The 14,328-nt window shown below is 45.0% G+C and overlaps 1 protein-coding gene across 1 annotated transcript in view; it reads right to left on the bottom strand.

The window, feature by feature from the left end:
• The window catches only part of eif2b5 (eukaryotic translation initiation factor 2B, subunit 5 epsilon), a 113,448-nt gene extending 99,744 nt beyond the window's left edge, over positions 1 to 13,704 (bottom strand). The window contains exons 1-2 of the mRNA XM_072254896.1: positions 13,521 to 13,704; positions 5,499 to 5,623 (exon numbers count right to left, since the gene is read on the bottom strand). Coding sequence (XP_072110997.1) covers positions 5,499 to 5,623; positions 13,521 to 13,673 — 278 coding nt within the window. The 5' untranslated portion in view covers positions 13,674 to 13,704. The remainder of the gene's footprint in view (positions 1 to 5,498; positions 5,624 to 13,520) is intronic.
• Positions 13,705 to 14,328: the final 624 nt, after the last annotated feature.

The following is a 14,328-nucleotide window of genomic DNA, read 5'->3' as shown; positions in this document are numbered from 1 at the left end:
GCTGCTGTAGCCCATCCACTTTAAGGTTCCGCATGTTGTGCATTCAGAGATGTTGTTCTGCACACCGCTGTTGTAATGCGTGGTTCTTTGAGTTACTGTTGCTTTCCAGTCAGCTTGAAGCAATCTGGCCATTCTCCGCTGACCTTTCTCATTAACAAGGCATTTTCACCCACAGGACTGCCACTCACTGGATGTTTATTGTTTCTCGCACCATTCTCTGTAAACTCTAGAGATTGTTGTGTGAAAATCCCAGGAGATCTGCAGTTTCTGAGCTACTCAAACCATCTGGCACCAACAGCCATTCCATAGTCAAAGTCACTTAGATCACATTTCTTCCCCATTTTGAATTCTGGTCTGAACAACAGCTGAATCTCTTACCTTGTCTCCATTGAGCTGCTGCCACATGATTGGCTGATTAAATATTTGCATTAATGAGCAGGTATACCTAACAAAGTGGCCACTGAATATATAGCAAACGAATTAAGGATTTTTTGATACATATCTGAGGTGGTTTGAAAAGGTCTGCCAAAAGTATGATAGAAGAACATCTTTAGTGGAATTTTTAGAACAGATTTCCAGCTGTCTCCAGTCATGGGGAAAAGCAGCTATCAGTGGCACAAGGTAGTCAGCTGTCTGAACGAGGACGCAGTCAGTAGCCACTTTATTAGGTACATCTGTACACCTGCTTATTAATGCAAATATCAAATCAGCCAATCATGTGATAGCAACTCAGTTCATAAAAGCATGAAGTTATAGTCAAGAGGTTCAGCTGTTGTTCAGATCAAACATCAGAATGGGGAAGAAATGTGATCCAAGTGGCTTTGACCGTGGAATGACTGTTGGTGCCAGACAGGGTGGTTTGAACATCTCAGGAACTGCTAACCTTCTGGGGTTTTCACAGACAACAGTCTCTAGAGTTTACAGGGAATGGTGCAAAAAAAAAAAACAAAAAAATCCAGTGGGTGGCAGTTCTGTGGGTGAAAATGCCTTGTTAATGAGAGGTCAGAGGAGAATGGCCAGAGTGGTTCAAGCTGACAATAGCCCAAATAACCACGCATTACAACAGTGGTGTGCAGAACAGCGTATCTGAATGTACACCATGCTGAACTTTGAAGTGGAGGGGCTACAGAAGACCTCAGCCATATACTCTATGGCCATTTTACAAGACCATAAGACAGAAGAGCAGAAGTAGGCCATTCAGCCCATCGAGTCTGCTCCACCATTCAATCATGGGCTGATCCAATTCTTCCAGTCATCCCCACTCCCCTGCTTTCACCCCCTACCCTTTGACGCCTTGGCTAATCAAGAATCTACTTATCTCTGCCTTAAATACACCCAATGACTTGGCCTCCACAGCCACTCATGGCAACAAATTCCACAGATTTACCACCCTCTGACTAAAGTAATTTCTCGCATCTCTGTTCTAAATGGATGTCCTTCAATCCTGAAGTTGAGCTCTCTTGTCCTAGAATCCCCTACCATGGGAAATAACTTTGCCACATCCAATCTGTTCAGGCCTTTTAACATTCGGAATGTTTCTATGAGATTCCCCCCTCATTCTCCTGAACACCAGGGAATATAGCCCAAGAGCTGCCAGACATTCCTCATACGGTAACCCCTTTCATTTCTGGAATTATCCTTGTGAGTCTTCTCTGAACCCTCTCCAACGTCAGTATACTGTTTCCTTTCTAAAATAAGGAGCCCAAAACTGCACACAATACTCCAACACACATAAAAGTTGCTGGTGAACGCAGCAGGCCAGGCAGCATCTCCAGGAAGAGGTACAGTCGATGTTTCTGGCCGAGACCCTTCTTCAGGACTAACTGAAAGAAGAGCTAATAAGAAATTTGAAAGGGGGGGGGGGGGGGAGATCCAAAATGATAGGAGAAGGTGGGGGGGGAGATCCAAAATGATAGCAGAAGACAGGAGTGGGAGGGATGGAGCCAAGAGCTGGACAGTTGATTGGCAAAAGCGATATGAAAGGATCATGGGACAGGAGGCCTAGGGAGAAAGAAAAGGAGGAGGGGGCCACACGTTTTAATTCCACATCCCATTCTCATTCTGACACATCTACCCACGGCCTCCTCTACTGTAAAGATGAAGCCACACTCAGGTTGGAGGAACAACACCTTATATTCCATCTGGGTAGCCTCCAATCTGATGGCATGAACATTGACTTCTCAAACTTCCGCTAATGCCCCACCTCCCCCTCGTACCCCATCCGTTATTTATTTATATACACACATTCTTTTTCTCTCTCCTTCTTCTCCCTCTGTCCTTCTCACTATACCCCTTGCTCATCCTCTGGGCTTTCTCCCCTCCCCCTTTTCTTTCTCCCTAGGCCTCCTGTCCCATGTTCCTCTCATATCCCCTTTGCCAATCACCTGTCTAGCTCTTGGCTCCATCCCTCCCCCTCCCACTTTCAAATCTCTTACTAGCTCTTCTTTCAGTTAGTCCTGATGAAGGGTCTTGGCCTGAAATGTCGACTGTACCTCTTCCTAGAGATGCTGCCTGGCCTGCTGCGTTCATCAGCAACTTTGATGTGTGTTGCTTGAAATTCCAGCATCTGCAGATTTCCTCGTGTTTGCACAATACTCCAAGTGTGGTCTCATGAGTGCCTTAAAGAGCCTCAAACTCACATCCTTGCTCTTATATTCTATACCTCCAGAAATGAATGCCAGCATTGTATTCACCTTCCTTGCACAAGGACTCCCAAGTCCCTTTGCATTTCTGCATTTTGAATTCTCTCCCCATCTAGATAACAGTCTGCCCATTTATTTCTTCCACCAGAGTGCATGACCATTCACTTTCCAACATTGTATTTCATTTGCCACTTCTTTGCCCATTCCTCTAAACTATCTACCGTAAATTCCGGTGTATAAGCCGAGAATTTGGCCCTAAATTTTGATCCTAAAATTAGGGGGTTGGTTTATACAGAGAGTGCCAACTTTGGAAAAACAAATACATGGAAGACAGGTCGTATTTATTGGCTGCTTTTGAGTCAAATTCATTCCACTGTTGACGCATGAATTCTTTGAATGGTTTGTTTAAACTCGCATCCAGTGGCTGGAGCACGGACATCAAATCACCGGGGATGACTGCGCTGTCCGTATTTTCAGCTTTCAATGCTGCTTTTGTCTTACCTGACAAGTGTGCTTTGAACATGTCCCAGACAAGTAGCGACTTTTCCTTCCTGAAACCTTTGGGACATTGGCACTGCACCTCTAACCTACTTCAAGCAACCCGCTTCGTCCATCCAGCAGCGTTTTTGGACATGAACAACAACACTCCGCAGGAATTTTCTGAGCAATCTTTGTTTTTTGTCTCAATACAAGATCACGCCTATTCATAAATTGGGTGCACCAACTTCGTGTAGCTTTGAAATTTTCGCTGACCTCACGGTGTTTTTCATCCCATTTCAACGCTTGAACTCGAATCATTTCTCTGGTAACAATGTATCCAGACGATTGCTGGTGACTCACCCACTCTAAAACCTTTTCTTCCAGTTCTGGCCACTGGCATGTTTTCCCACGGTTTGCACATTTCGTCTTTGGCATTTTCCTCAGCGTGTCCTCTGCTTTTCTCCACTCTCTCACTTGCTTCTTGTTTACACTAAACTTCTTAGCAGCTGCAGAATTATTCGTTCCTTTAGCAAAATCAACAACCTGTAGCTTGAAGCCAGCATCATATCGCATTCGTTTTAATCTTTTGTACATGGGGTCGCAAACTCAATACTGAGTACAAGTACTGATCCAGCCACCCCGTGTTATGTTTTAATGAGATTACGATGGGCACTAAGTGTTTTCACGAGGGTTACATTCCAGAGGATTCTTTACCATTGGAGACCTAATCCAAAATTTCCCTCCCTGATTTATTTATTAAGAATTCGCTTATAACACTCTACAATGTGTAGGCCTGTTTTCTTAGCAGGTACTGGTTCACAAAATTTCCAGGTTTCAGATCCGGCAAAGCTGAGTACCGGCATGTGAGATCTTGTGATCTTTTCTGGTTAAATCAAAAACCTCTACAAAAGGGGTCAGCTTATACAAAGGTAACATGAAAAAGTCATTTTTTTAACCTTGAAAATGGGGGGTTGGCTTATACTCCAGATCGGCTTATACTCCAGATCGGCTTATACTCCAGATCGGCTTATACTCTGGAATATACAGCAAGTCTCTCTGTTTCCTCAACATTACCTGCTCCTCCACCTATCTTTGTATCATCGGCAAATTTAGCCACAAATCCATTAATACCGTAATCCAAATCATTGACATACGTCGTAAAAAGCAGCGGTTCTAACACCAACCCCTGTGGAACTCCACTGGTGACCAGCAGCCAGCCAGAATAGGATCCCGTTAGAACATAAGAAATAGGAGCAGGAGTAGGCCATCTGGCCCATCGAACCTACCCCGCCATTCAATAAGATCAAGGCTGATCTGTCCGTAAACTCAGCTCCATTTACCTGCCTTTTCTCCATAACCTTTAATTCCCTTACAATGTAAAAACCTATCTAACTGTTTCTTAAATTTAGTGAAGAAGCCTCAACTGCTTCCCTGGGCATAGAATTCCACAGATTCACCACTCTCTGGGAAAAACATTTTCTCCTCATCTCCATGCACAACATGCTGGAGGAACTCAGCAAGTCAGGCAGCATCCATGGAAACGAACAGTCAACGTTTCGGGCCAGAACTCTTTGTCAGGACTGAAGGGGGGGGGGCAGGGGCCCTATAAAGAAGGTCGGGGGAGAGTGGAAGGTTCCAGGTGAAAAACCAGTACGGGGAAAGATCAAGGGGTGGGGGAGGGGAAGCAGGGAAGGGATAGGCAGGGAAGGTGAAGGAGGAATAGGGGGAAGCACAATGGGTAGTAGAAGGAGGCGGAACCATGAGGGAGGTGATAGGCATCCCTAACAATCAATTCCAACAGCTTCCCAACCACTGATGTCAGGCTATAGTTTCCTTTCTGTTGCCTCCCACCCTTTTTAAATAGCAGAGTAACATTTGCAATTTTCCAGTCATCTGGTACAATGCCAGAATCTATCGATTCTTGAAAGATCATCGTTAATGGCTCCGCAATCTCTCCAGCTACTTCCTTCAGAACCCCAGATTTATCCATTAAGCTTCCTGAGCACCTACTCAGTCGTAATTTTCACTGCACAAACTTCACTTCCCTGACACTCTTACACTGCAGACGTCTTCCGATGTGAAGACTGATGCAAAATATGCATTCAGTTCCTCTGCCATCTCTGCATCTCTCATTACAATATCTCCAGCGTCATTTTGTATTGATCCTATATCTACCCTTGACTCCCTCTTACCCTTTATATACTTAAAAAGGTATATAAGTATACAAAGGTACCTAATAAAGTGCCACTGAGTGTATATGCACAAGGGATCCTGTCTGTGGTATAAGATTCAATGTTAAATACAGATGTTTGATTGGCTTTCATGGCCCAGTTCAATATGTTATCCCCAAGTAACAATTCATTAAATCGTCATTACTGAATGTGTTCCTTGATCTTCGGGGCCATCCAGCAGCAGAAAATGAAGGTTTCTTGGACGCCAGTCGCTGTGAGAAACTCCAGGCTGTAATCGATCAGTGCTACATTAGCAAGGGGGAGCAGAGCCTGCAACAGAAGAGAGTGCAGTTACAAGGAGCACAAGACATTCTGCAGAACTTGAAATGCAAAGTAACGCACACAAAATGCTGGAGGAACTCAGCTGGTCAGGCCACGTCCATGGACTGTTTACTCCTCTCCATAGATGCTGCCTGACCTTCTGAGTTCCTCCAGCATTTTGTGTGTGTTGCAATGAGAATGTTGTGAACATCACTACCAATTCTGCTTATAGGCAAAAGCAACGGTAGCACGCCAGTTACATGCACTCTCCAGGATGCGTTAGGGTTAGGTTTCCACTCCCGAGAATGGAAAACCGCTTTTTTTCTTAAGTCGGAAAATTACATCTGCTCAATAAGGGAAACCAAGTGGAGAACAGAAATGACAGGAGAGGTTCACCCATTGGAAGTTACAGCAGTAAAAAGCAAGCTGAGGTAATGAAATTTCAACATTTTTAAGTCAAGCCACAATTTGACCACTTGGATGTTTGCTTGTACAGGCATTTTTAAAACACAGACCAGTACAGCACAGGCTCTTTGGCTCAGTGTTGTGCTAACCCTTTAACCTACTCCAAGATCAATCTAACTCTTTGCTTCTACATAACCCTCCATTTTTCTATTATCCACATCCCCATCAACAAATCTCTTAAATGTCCTAATGTTGCTGTCCCTATCAGCATGTTCTATGCATCTAACACGGAGTAAAAAATTTGCTTCTGACACCTTCACCCCCCCTCCTTTCCTCCCAAGTCTATGCCGCCTCATAATAGCCATTTCTGCCCTGGGTGTTCACTTGATCTATGCCTCTAATCATCGTGTACACCTTGTACGAGATAAGGAAACATGTCAGCCAAGGCAGTAGACTGAAAAACAGCTTCTTCCCAAAGGCTGTTGTGCAGCTGGATAATGCTACACCCTTTGAGGGTCATGCACTATCCGAGTAACTTGTTGCATGTTAAGGAGGGGACTTTTTTAAAAAAAGCTGTAACGCATGCATTGTAAATACCTGCTTCGCATGGACTGGAGAAGCACTGCGATCTACTTATCTTGAGCAATAACAATAAAATTCTATTCCATCAAGTCACCTCTCATTCTCCTTTGCTCCAAAGAGAAAAGCCCCAGCTCCCTCAACTTATCCTCCTCATATGACACGCTCTCTTAACCAGACATCATCCAGGTAAATTTCCTCCGCACCTTCTCTAAAGCTTTCACATGCCTCCCATGAGGTGACCAGAACTAAACACAAAGTTCCAACTATGGTCCAACCAGATTTATAGAGCGACAACATTACCTCGTGACTTTTGAACTCAATCCTCTAACTACTGAAGGCCTTTATAGAATCTTAGAAAACCTACAGCACAATACAGGCCCTTCGGCTCACAATGCTGTACCAACATGTACTTACTTTAGACATTACCTAGGGTTACCCATAGCCCTCTATTTTTCTAGCTCCATGTACTTATCCAGGAGTCTCTTAAAAGACCTTATCGTATCTGCCTCCACCACCGTCGCCGGCAGCCCATTCCACGCACTCACCATTCTCTGCATAAAAAACTTACCCTTGACATCTCCTCTGTACCTACTTCCAAGCACTTTAAAACTGTGCCCTCTTGTGTCACCCATTTCAGCCCTGGGGAAAATCCTCTGAATATCCACACAATCAATGCCTCTCATCTTATATACCTCTATCAGGTCACCTCTCATCCTCCATCACTCCAAGGAGAAAAAGCCAAGTTCACTCAACTTATTCTCATAAGGCATGCTCCCCAATCCAGGCAACATCCTTGTAAATCTCCTCTGCACCCTTTCTATTGTTTCCACATCCTTCCTGTAGTGAGGTGACCAGAACTGAGCACAGTACTCCAAGTGGGGTCTGACCAGGGTCCTATATAGCTGCAATGTTACCTCTCGGCTCTTGAACTCAATCCCACAGTTGATGAAGGCCAATGCACCGTATGCCTTCTTAACCACAGAGTCAACCTGTACAGCAGCTTTGAGTGTCCTATGGACTCGGACCCCAAGATCCCTCTGATCCTCCACACTGCCAAGAGTCTTACCATTAATACTATATTCTGCCATCATATTTGACCTACCAAAATGAACCACCTCACACTTAACTAGGTTGAACTCCATCTGCCACTTCTCAGCCCAGTTTTGCATCCTATCAATGTCCTGCTGTAACTTCTGACAGCCCTCCACACTATCCACAACACCACCAACCTTTTTGTGTCATCAGCAAATTTACTAACCCATCCTTCCACTTCCTCATCCAGGTCATTTATAAAAATCAGGAAGAGAAGGGGTCCCAGAACAGATCCCTGCATCCACTGGTCACTGCCCTCCGTGCAGAATATGACCCATCTACCACCACTCTTTGCCTTCTGTGGGCAAGCCAGTTCTGCATGCACAAAGCAAGGTCCCCTTGGATCCCATGTCTCCTTACTTTCTCAATAAGCCTTGTGGGGTACCTTATCAAATGCCTTGCTGAAATCCATAAGCACTACATCTACTGCTCTTCCTTCATCAATGTGTTTAGTCACATGCTCAAAAAATTCAATCAGGCTCATAAGGCATGACCTGCCCTTGACAAAGCCATGCTGAGTATTCCTAATCATATTATACCTCTCCAAATGTTCATAAATCCTGCCTCTCAGGATCTTCTCCATCAACTTACCAACCACTGAAATAAGACTCGCTGGTCTATTAATTTCTTGAGCTATCTCTACTCCCTTTCTTGAATAAAGGAACAACATCCGCAACCCTCCAATCCTCCGGAACCTCTCCCATCCTCATTGATGATGCAAAGATCATTGTCAGAGGCTCGGCTCCCGCCTCCCACAGCAGCCTGGAGTACATCTCCTCTGGTCCTGGTGATTTATCCAACGGACAGCAATAAACAGTTGACGTTTCATGCCGAGACCATTCATCAGGACCAGAATGAAATGGGGGAAGAGGCTGGGGCGAAGGGAAGGAGCACAAGCTAGAAGGTGATTGCTGAAGATGTGGCTGTGGTAGCAAGTTTGGCTGAGCACAAGGTATTCCTTTCCATAGATGCTGCCTGACCTGCTGTATTGCTCCAGCACTTTGTGGGTGTGTTAAACTCCAGCTATACTGTTGAAAATATAGCAAGTTCTACCAGAGAAATGGTGGTGAACTAATAATTGACATTGCCCCACTTTCCTGTGTCAGGGTAAATACAGCAAACAGGGGTCCTGTGGTTTTGACCTATCACTAACGACTCTCACTGCAGTGGCACAGGGGCGTAGTGGTTAGGGCAATGTGGCCAGCCCCTCAGATTCAATTTGTGCCACTGCCTGTAAGGAGCTTGCATATTCTCTCTGTGACCGCGTGGGTTTCCTCCCTCAGTCCAAAGATGTACCTGTTGGAAGGTTAATTGGTTATTGCAAATAGGCCTGTGATTAAGCGAAGATTAAACTGGGGGATTTACTGTGGAAAGGCCTATTCTGCACTCTCTCTCAAAAAATAAATAAATCACCCAGAACATGCTCTCTTTTCATTTCTACCACTGGGGAGGAGGCACAGGGTCTGAAAACACACACTCAACATTTCAGGAATAGCTTAAGACCTTACAACACAGGGCATTAGGCCATTCAGCCCATCGAGTCTGCTCCGCCATTCCATCATGGCTGATCCCGGATCCCACTCAACCCCATACACCAGCCTCCTTGCCATATCCTTTGACGTCCTGACCGATCAGTAAACTATCAACTTCCACCTTAAATATAGCCACGGACTTGGCCTCTATCGCAGTCTGTGGCAGAGCATTCCACAGACTCACTCCTCTGTGGCGAAAAACATTCCTCTTTACCTCTGTCCTAAAATGTCACCTCTCAATTTTGAGGCTGGGCCCTCTAATTCTGGATACTCTACCATAGGGAACATCCTCCCCATATCCACCGTATCTAATCTTTTCAACATTCAGTAGGTGTCAATGAGATTCCACCGCCCCCCCCTCCACCCCCGGCATTATCTAAATTCCAGTGAGTACAGGCCCAAAACTACCAAATGCTCCTATGTTAACCCTTTCTTTCCCAGAATCATCCTCATGAACCTCCTCTGGACTCTCTCCAATGACAACGCATCCTTTCTGAGATATTGTGCCCAAAACTGTTGACTATACTTCAAGTGTGGCCTGACCAGTGTCTTAAAAAGCCTCAGCATTATCTCCTTGTTTTTATATTCTATTCCATTGCATTTGCCTTTTTTTTACCACAGACTCAACCTGTAAATTAACCTCAAACAAGAGAAAATCTGCATATGATGGAAATCCAAGCAATACACACAAAATGCTGGAGGAACTCAGCAGGCCAGGCAGCATCTATGGAAAAAAGTACAGTCGATGTTTCAAGCCGAACCCCTTCGACAGGACTGGAGAAAAAACGCTGAGGAGTAGATTAAAAAGTGGCGGGAGGGGAGAGAGAAAAACACCAGGCAACAGGTGAAACCTGCAGGGGGAGGGATGAAGTAAAGAGCTGGGAAGTTGATTGGTGAAAGAGACAGAAAGCCGTGGAAGAAAGAAAAAGGGGGGAGGAGCACCAGAGGAGACGATGGGTGGGCAAGGAGATAAGGTGAGAGAGGGAAGAGGGGATGGGAAATGGTGAAGGGCGCAGGGGTGAGGGGTGATGGTGGGCATCACTAGAAGTTTAAGAAATCATTGTTCATGCCATTAGGTTGGAGGGTACCCAAACGGAATACAAGGTTTGCTTCATCATGACAGTGGAGGAGGCTATGGATGGACATATTGTAATGGGAATGATAAGTGGAACTAAAATGGGTGGCCACTGGGAGATCGCACTTGTTCCGTCATCCACCGTTGTGATGAGGCCACACTTAGGTTTCCCATTTCGCATCCCCTTTTCCCTCTTTCACCCCATCTCACCAATCAACTTCCAGCTCTTTACTTCATCCCTCCCTCTCCAGCTTCACCAATCACCTGGTGTTTCTCTCTCCCTCCCCCAACCTTTTAATCGACTCCTCAGCTTTTTTTCCTTTAGTCCTTCAGCCCAAAACATCGACTGTACATAGATGCTGCCTGGTTTTTTGAGTTCCTCCAGCATTTTGTGTATTTGCTATAAATTAACCATCTGGGAACCTTGCACAAGGACTCAAGTTCCTCTGCACCTCTGATGTTTGAACCTTCTCCCCAACAGTCTGCACTATTGTTCCTTTTATCAAAACGTGTTAGCATACATTTCCCAACACTCTATTCCATCTGCTACTTTTTTGCCCATTTTTTCAAATTGTCTAAATCCTTCTTCAATCGCATTGCTTCCTCAATATTGCCTACCCTTCCACTTATCGTCATATCATCTGCAAACTTTGGCACAAAACCATCAATTCCACTATCTAAATCACGAACAAACATTGTGAAAGGTAGTGGTCCCAATACTGACCCCTGAGGAACACCACTAGCCACTGGCAGCCAAACAGAAAGGGCCTCCTTTATTCCCACTTGAAGCCTCCTGCTTGTCAGCCATTCCTCTATCCATACCAGTATCTTTCCTGTAACACCATAGGAGTTTACCCTGCTAAGCAACCTCACGTGTAGCACCTTATAAAAATGCCTTCTGAAAATCCAAGTAAATGACATCCAATGCCTCTCCTTTGTCCATCCTGCTTGTTACTTCCTCAGATTTATCAGGCAAAATTTCCATTTACAGAAACCATGCCAACTTTGACTTATTTTATCATTAGTCTCCAAATACCCTGAAACCTCAGCGAATAGTTTCCAATAGACTCCAATAGTTTCCCAACCACTGAAGTTATGCTAACTGACATATAATTTCCTCTCTTTTGCCTTCCTCCCTTCTTAAAGAGTGGAGTGACATTTACAATCTTCCAGTCCTCTGGGCCACACCAGAACCATGTGATTCTCGAAAGATCATGACCAATGTATCAGCTATCTCTTCAGCAACCTCTCTCAGGACTCTGGGATGTAGTCCATTTGGGCCAGGTGACTTATCCACCTTAAAACCTTTCAGTTTGCCTGGCATTTTTTTCCTTTGTAATAGCAATGACACTCACTCCTGCTCCCTGACAACCACAGACTTCTGGCACACTGCTAGTGTCTTCCACAGTGAAGACCGATGCAAAGTACCCGTTAAGTTCATCTGCCATTTCTTTGTCCCCCATTACCTCACCAACATCATTTTCCAATGGTCCAATATCAACTCTCACCTCCCTTTTACTCTTTATATAGAAATAGAAAACCCTGGGATTGTTTGCATATGAAAATCTGAAATAGCACTGTTAGAATCAAATATATATAACTGAAAGAAAAGCCTTTTCAACTATTGCCAGAAGCTTCAGCCATCTCTGCTCTGCCATCATCCCCATCAGTATCGTCCTCTAATCCACCTGGGCAAGCTTCTCTCTCATGCCTCCGCAATCCCCTTTATTCTATCGCCATACCGACACATGTGACTTCTCCCTCTCAAACTGCAGTATGAATTCAATCATTTTATGATCACTACCTCCTAAGGGTTCCTTTATATTAAGCTCCTTAATAAGATCTGGGTTATTACAAAACACCCAATCTAAGATAGTCTTTCCCCAAATAGGTTCAAGCACAAGCTGCTCTAAAAAGCCATCAAGTAGGTATTCAACAAATTCCCTCTCTTGCAATCAGACACCAACCTGATTTTCCCAGTCCCCTCGCATACTGAAGTCCCCTATTACAATTGTATCATTACCCTTATTACATGCCTTTTCCAGCTCCCTTTGCAATCTCAAGCCCATATCTTGGCTACTATTTGTAGGCCATATATGATTGCCATTATGTTTTCTTTACCCTTACAGTTTCTTTACTCCACCCACAAACATTCAACATTCTCTGACCCGATGTCACCTCTTTCTGAAGAAGGAATCCCATCTCTTCCGGACAGAGCCACACACTGCCCATGCCTTCCTGCCTGTCCTTTTCATACAAGTATATCCTTTGACGTTAAGCTCCCAACTATGGCCGCCTTTCAGCCACAACTCAGTGATAACCCAAAACGTCATACCAACCAATCTCTAACTGCATGAGTTTGCCCACATAATCCCGCATGCTACACATGTTTAAACACAGCACCTTCAGTACGGCACCCTTCGCCCTTTTGAATTGTACCTCTGTGGTACAACTTAACCTCCAACAGCTCGAGTGAACCTGGCTGCAAGAACATTGGCTCCCCTCAGATTCAAACTTCCTCCCCTCCACCACCAGATTTCTGAAAGGACATTGGATCCATGTACACTACCTCACTATTTTTCCATTATTTAATATATAATTTATTTCTTCTTGTTATTTATAGTTTATAATGTTAAGCATTTCAATGTACTGCTGCTGTAAAACAATATCTTTGACAAGCATAATCCAGTGATATTAAACACGACTCTTATTTTGACACTTAACAATTGACATTGCCACACATTCCTGTAACAGAATAAATACTCTGTTATTAGCCGGCCCGGAGGAGGTTTAGGAAGAGAATTAAGTTTCAGAGTAGTGTGATTCTTGCTGCAGGTGGATACAATGCCAATGGTTACTAGGCTCACCCTCCAATTACCACTGCGATACCAGAGAGAAACGGACGAACTGCTTCCAAATATGAATCAACACTTTTAGAAAAGGGGAGAAAGAAACCAGTGTATACAAAACTTGTTCACAAATATACAACACTGAGGACTGATGTTGGCAATATGTAAACATGGACTGGGCGAGGGGGTAGTGGGGTAGACGCGGAGGAGAAGACAGAGGTGAGGGAAAGTGATGAAGCACGGGGTGAAGAAGAGGGAGGCGTTGAGGGTGAGGATGAGGAGAGCGTGAGTGAGATAACGGACGAATGAAAGACCCGAACATGCTACTACCGAGACCACGGCCTCTCGGCGGACTGCCGGCCATCTCTCACCCGCGGCTGGTCCTTGGTGATGGGGAAGAAGCGCCTGTTGAAGCTGTCCGCCACCAACACGGCCTGCAACGGCACCGATTGCTCAGTCTCGTCGGCCACCCGATCCGCTCCGGCTCCCGCCGCCCTCCGGCCCGCACGCTGCTTCGCCGCCATTTTTGTGAGGGCCAGAGTGACGCGTCTGACTCTGGCCCCACCCCCACCAGCCTCCGCTGAACTGTTTGAGGCCATCTTGGTAAGGGCAACCCCTCCGTCTCGACCTTTGACGCATCCCCGCACTCAGCTTGGCCCCGTAAAGGCTAAGCCATCTTTATGAGGACAAGATGACGTAGAAACGTTGTCCTGCGTGTGTGGGTCCCATCTTGGAACGGGCAGACGGACGGACGGTGCCTCACAAGGTGCAAATGCGACCGCAATACCATTTCACAAACCGATCCTCGCTGATCTCAATGAGCAATTTCAAGTTTATGGATGTCAGGATCTAACCTGGACGCAACATATTGACGCAGCTATAAAGAAGGCAAGGCAGGAGCCTTTGGAGTTTGAGGAGATTTGGTCAACTAAAACACTGGAAAAATTCTACAAATGTCCCGTAGAGAACATTCTGACTGGCTGAATCACCGTCTCGTTGAGGGCTACTGGACAATTTGAATTAACTATTTCGTACATCCTTCACATACATGAGTAAAAATCTTTTACGTTACGTCTCCGTCTAAATGTGCAATGTGCAATTTATAGTAATTTATAATAATCAGTATGTACAACAGAACAGTCAATATAGCTTAGAAATACAATTGTACAGGTATCAACA

The sequence above is a fragment of the Mobula birostris genome, chromosome 4, assembly GCF_030028105.1.
Source record: "Mobula birostris isolate sMobBir1 chromosome 4, sMobBir1.hap1, whole genome shotgun sequence".
NCBI classification, from domain to species: domain Eukaryota; kingdom Metazoa; phylum Chordata; class Chondrichthyes; order Myliobatiformes; family Myliobatidae; genus Mobula; species Mobula birostris.
Note: the sequence above shows the minus strand (reverse complement) of the source record. Positions and strands in the feature narration are given on the sequence as shown.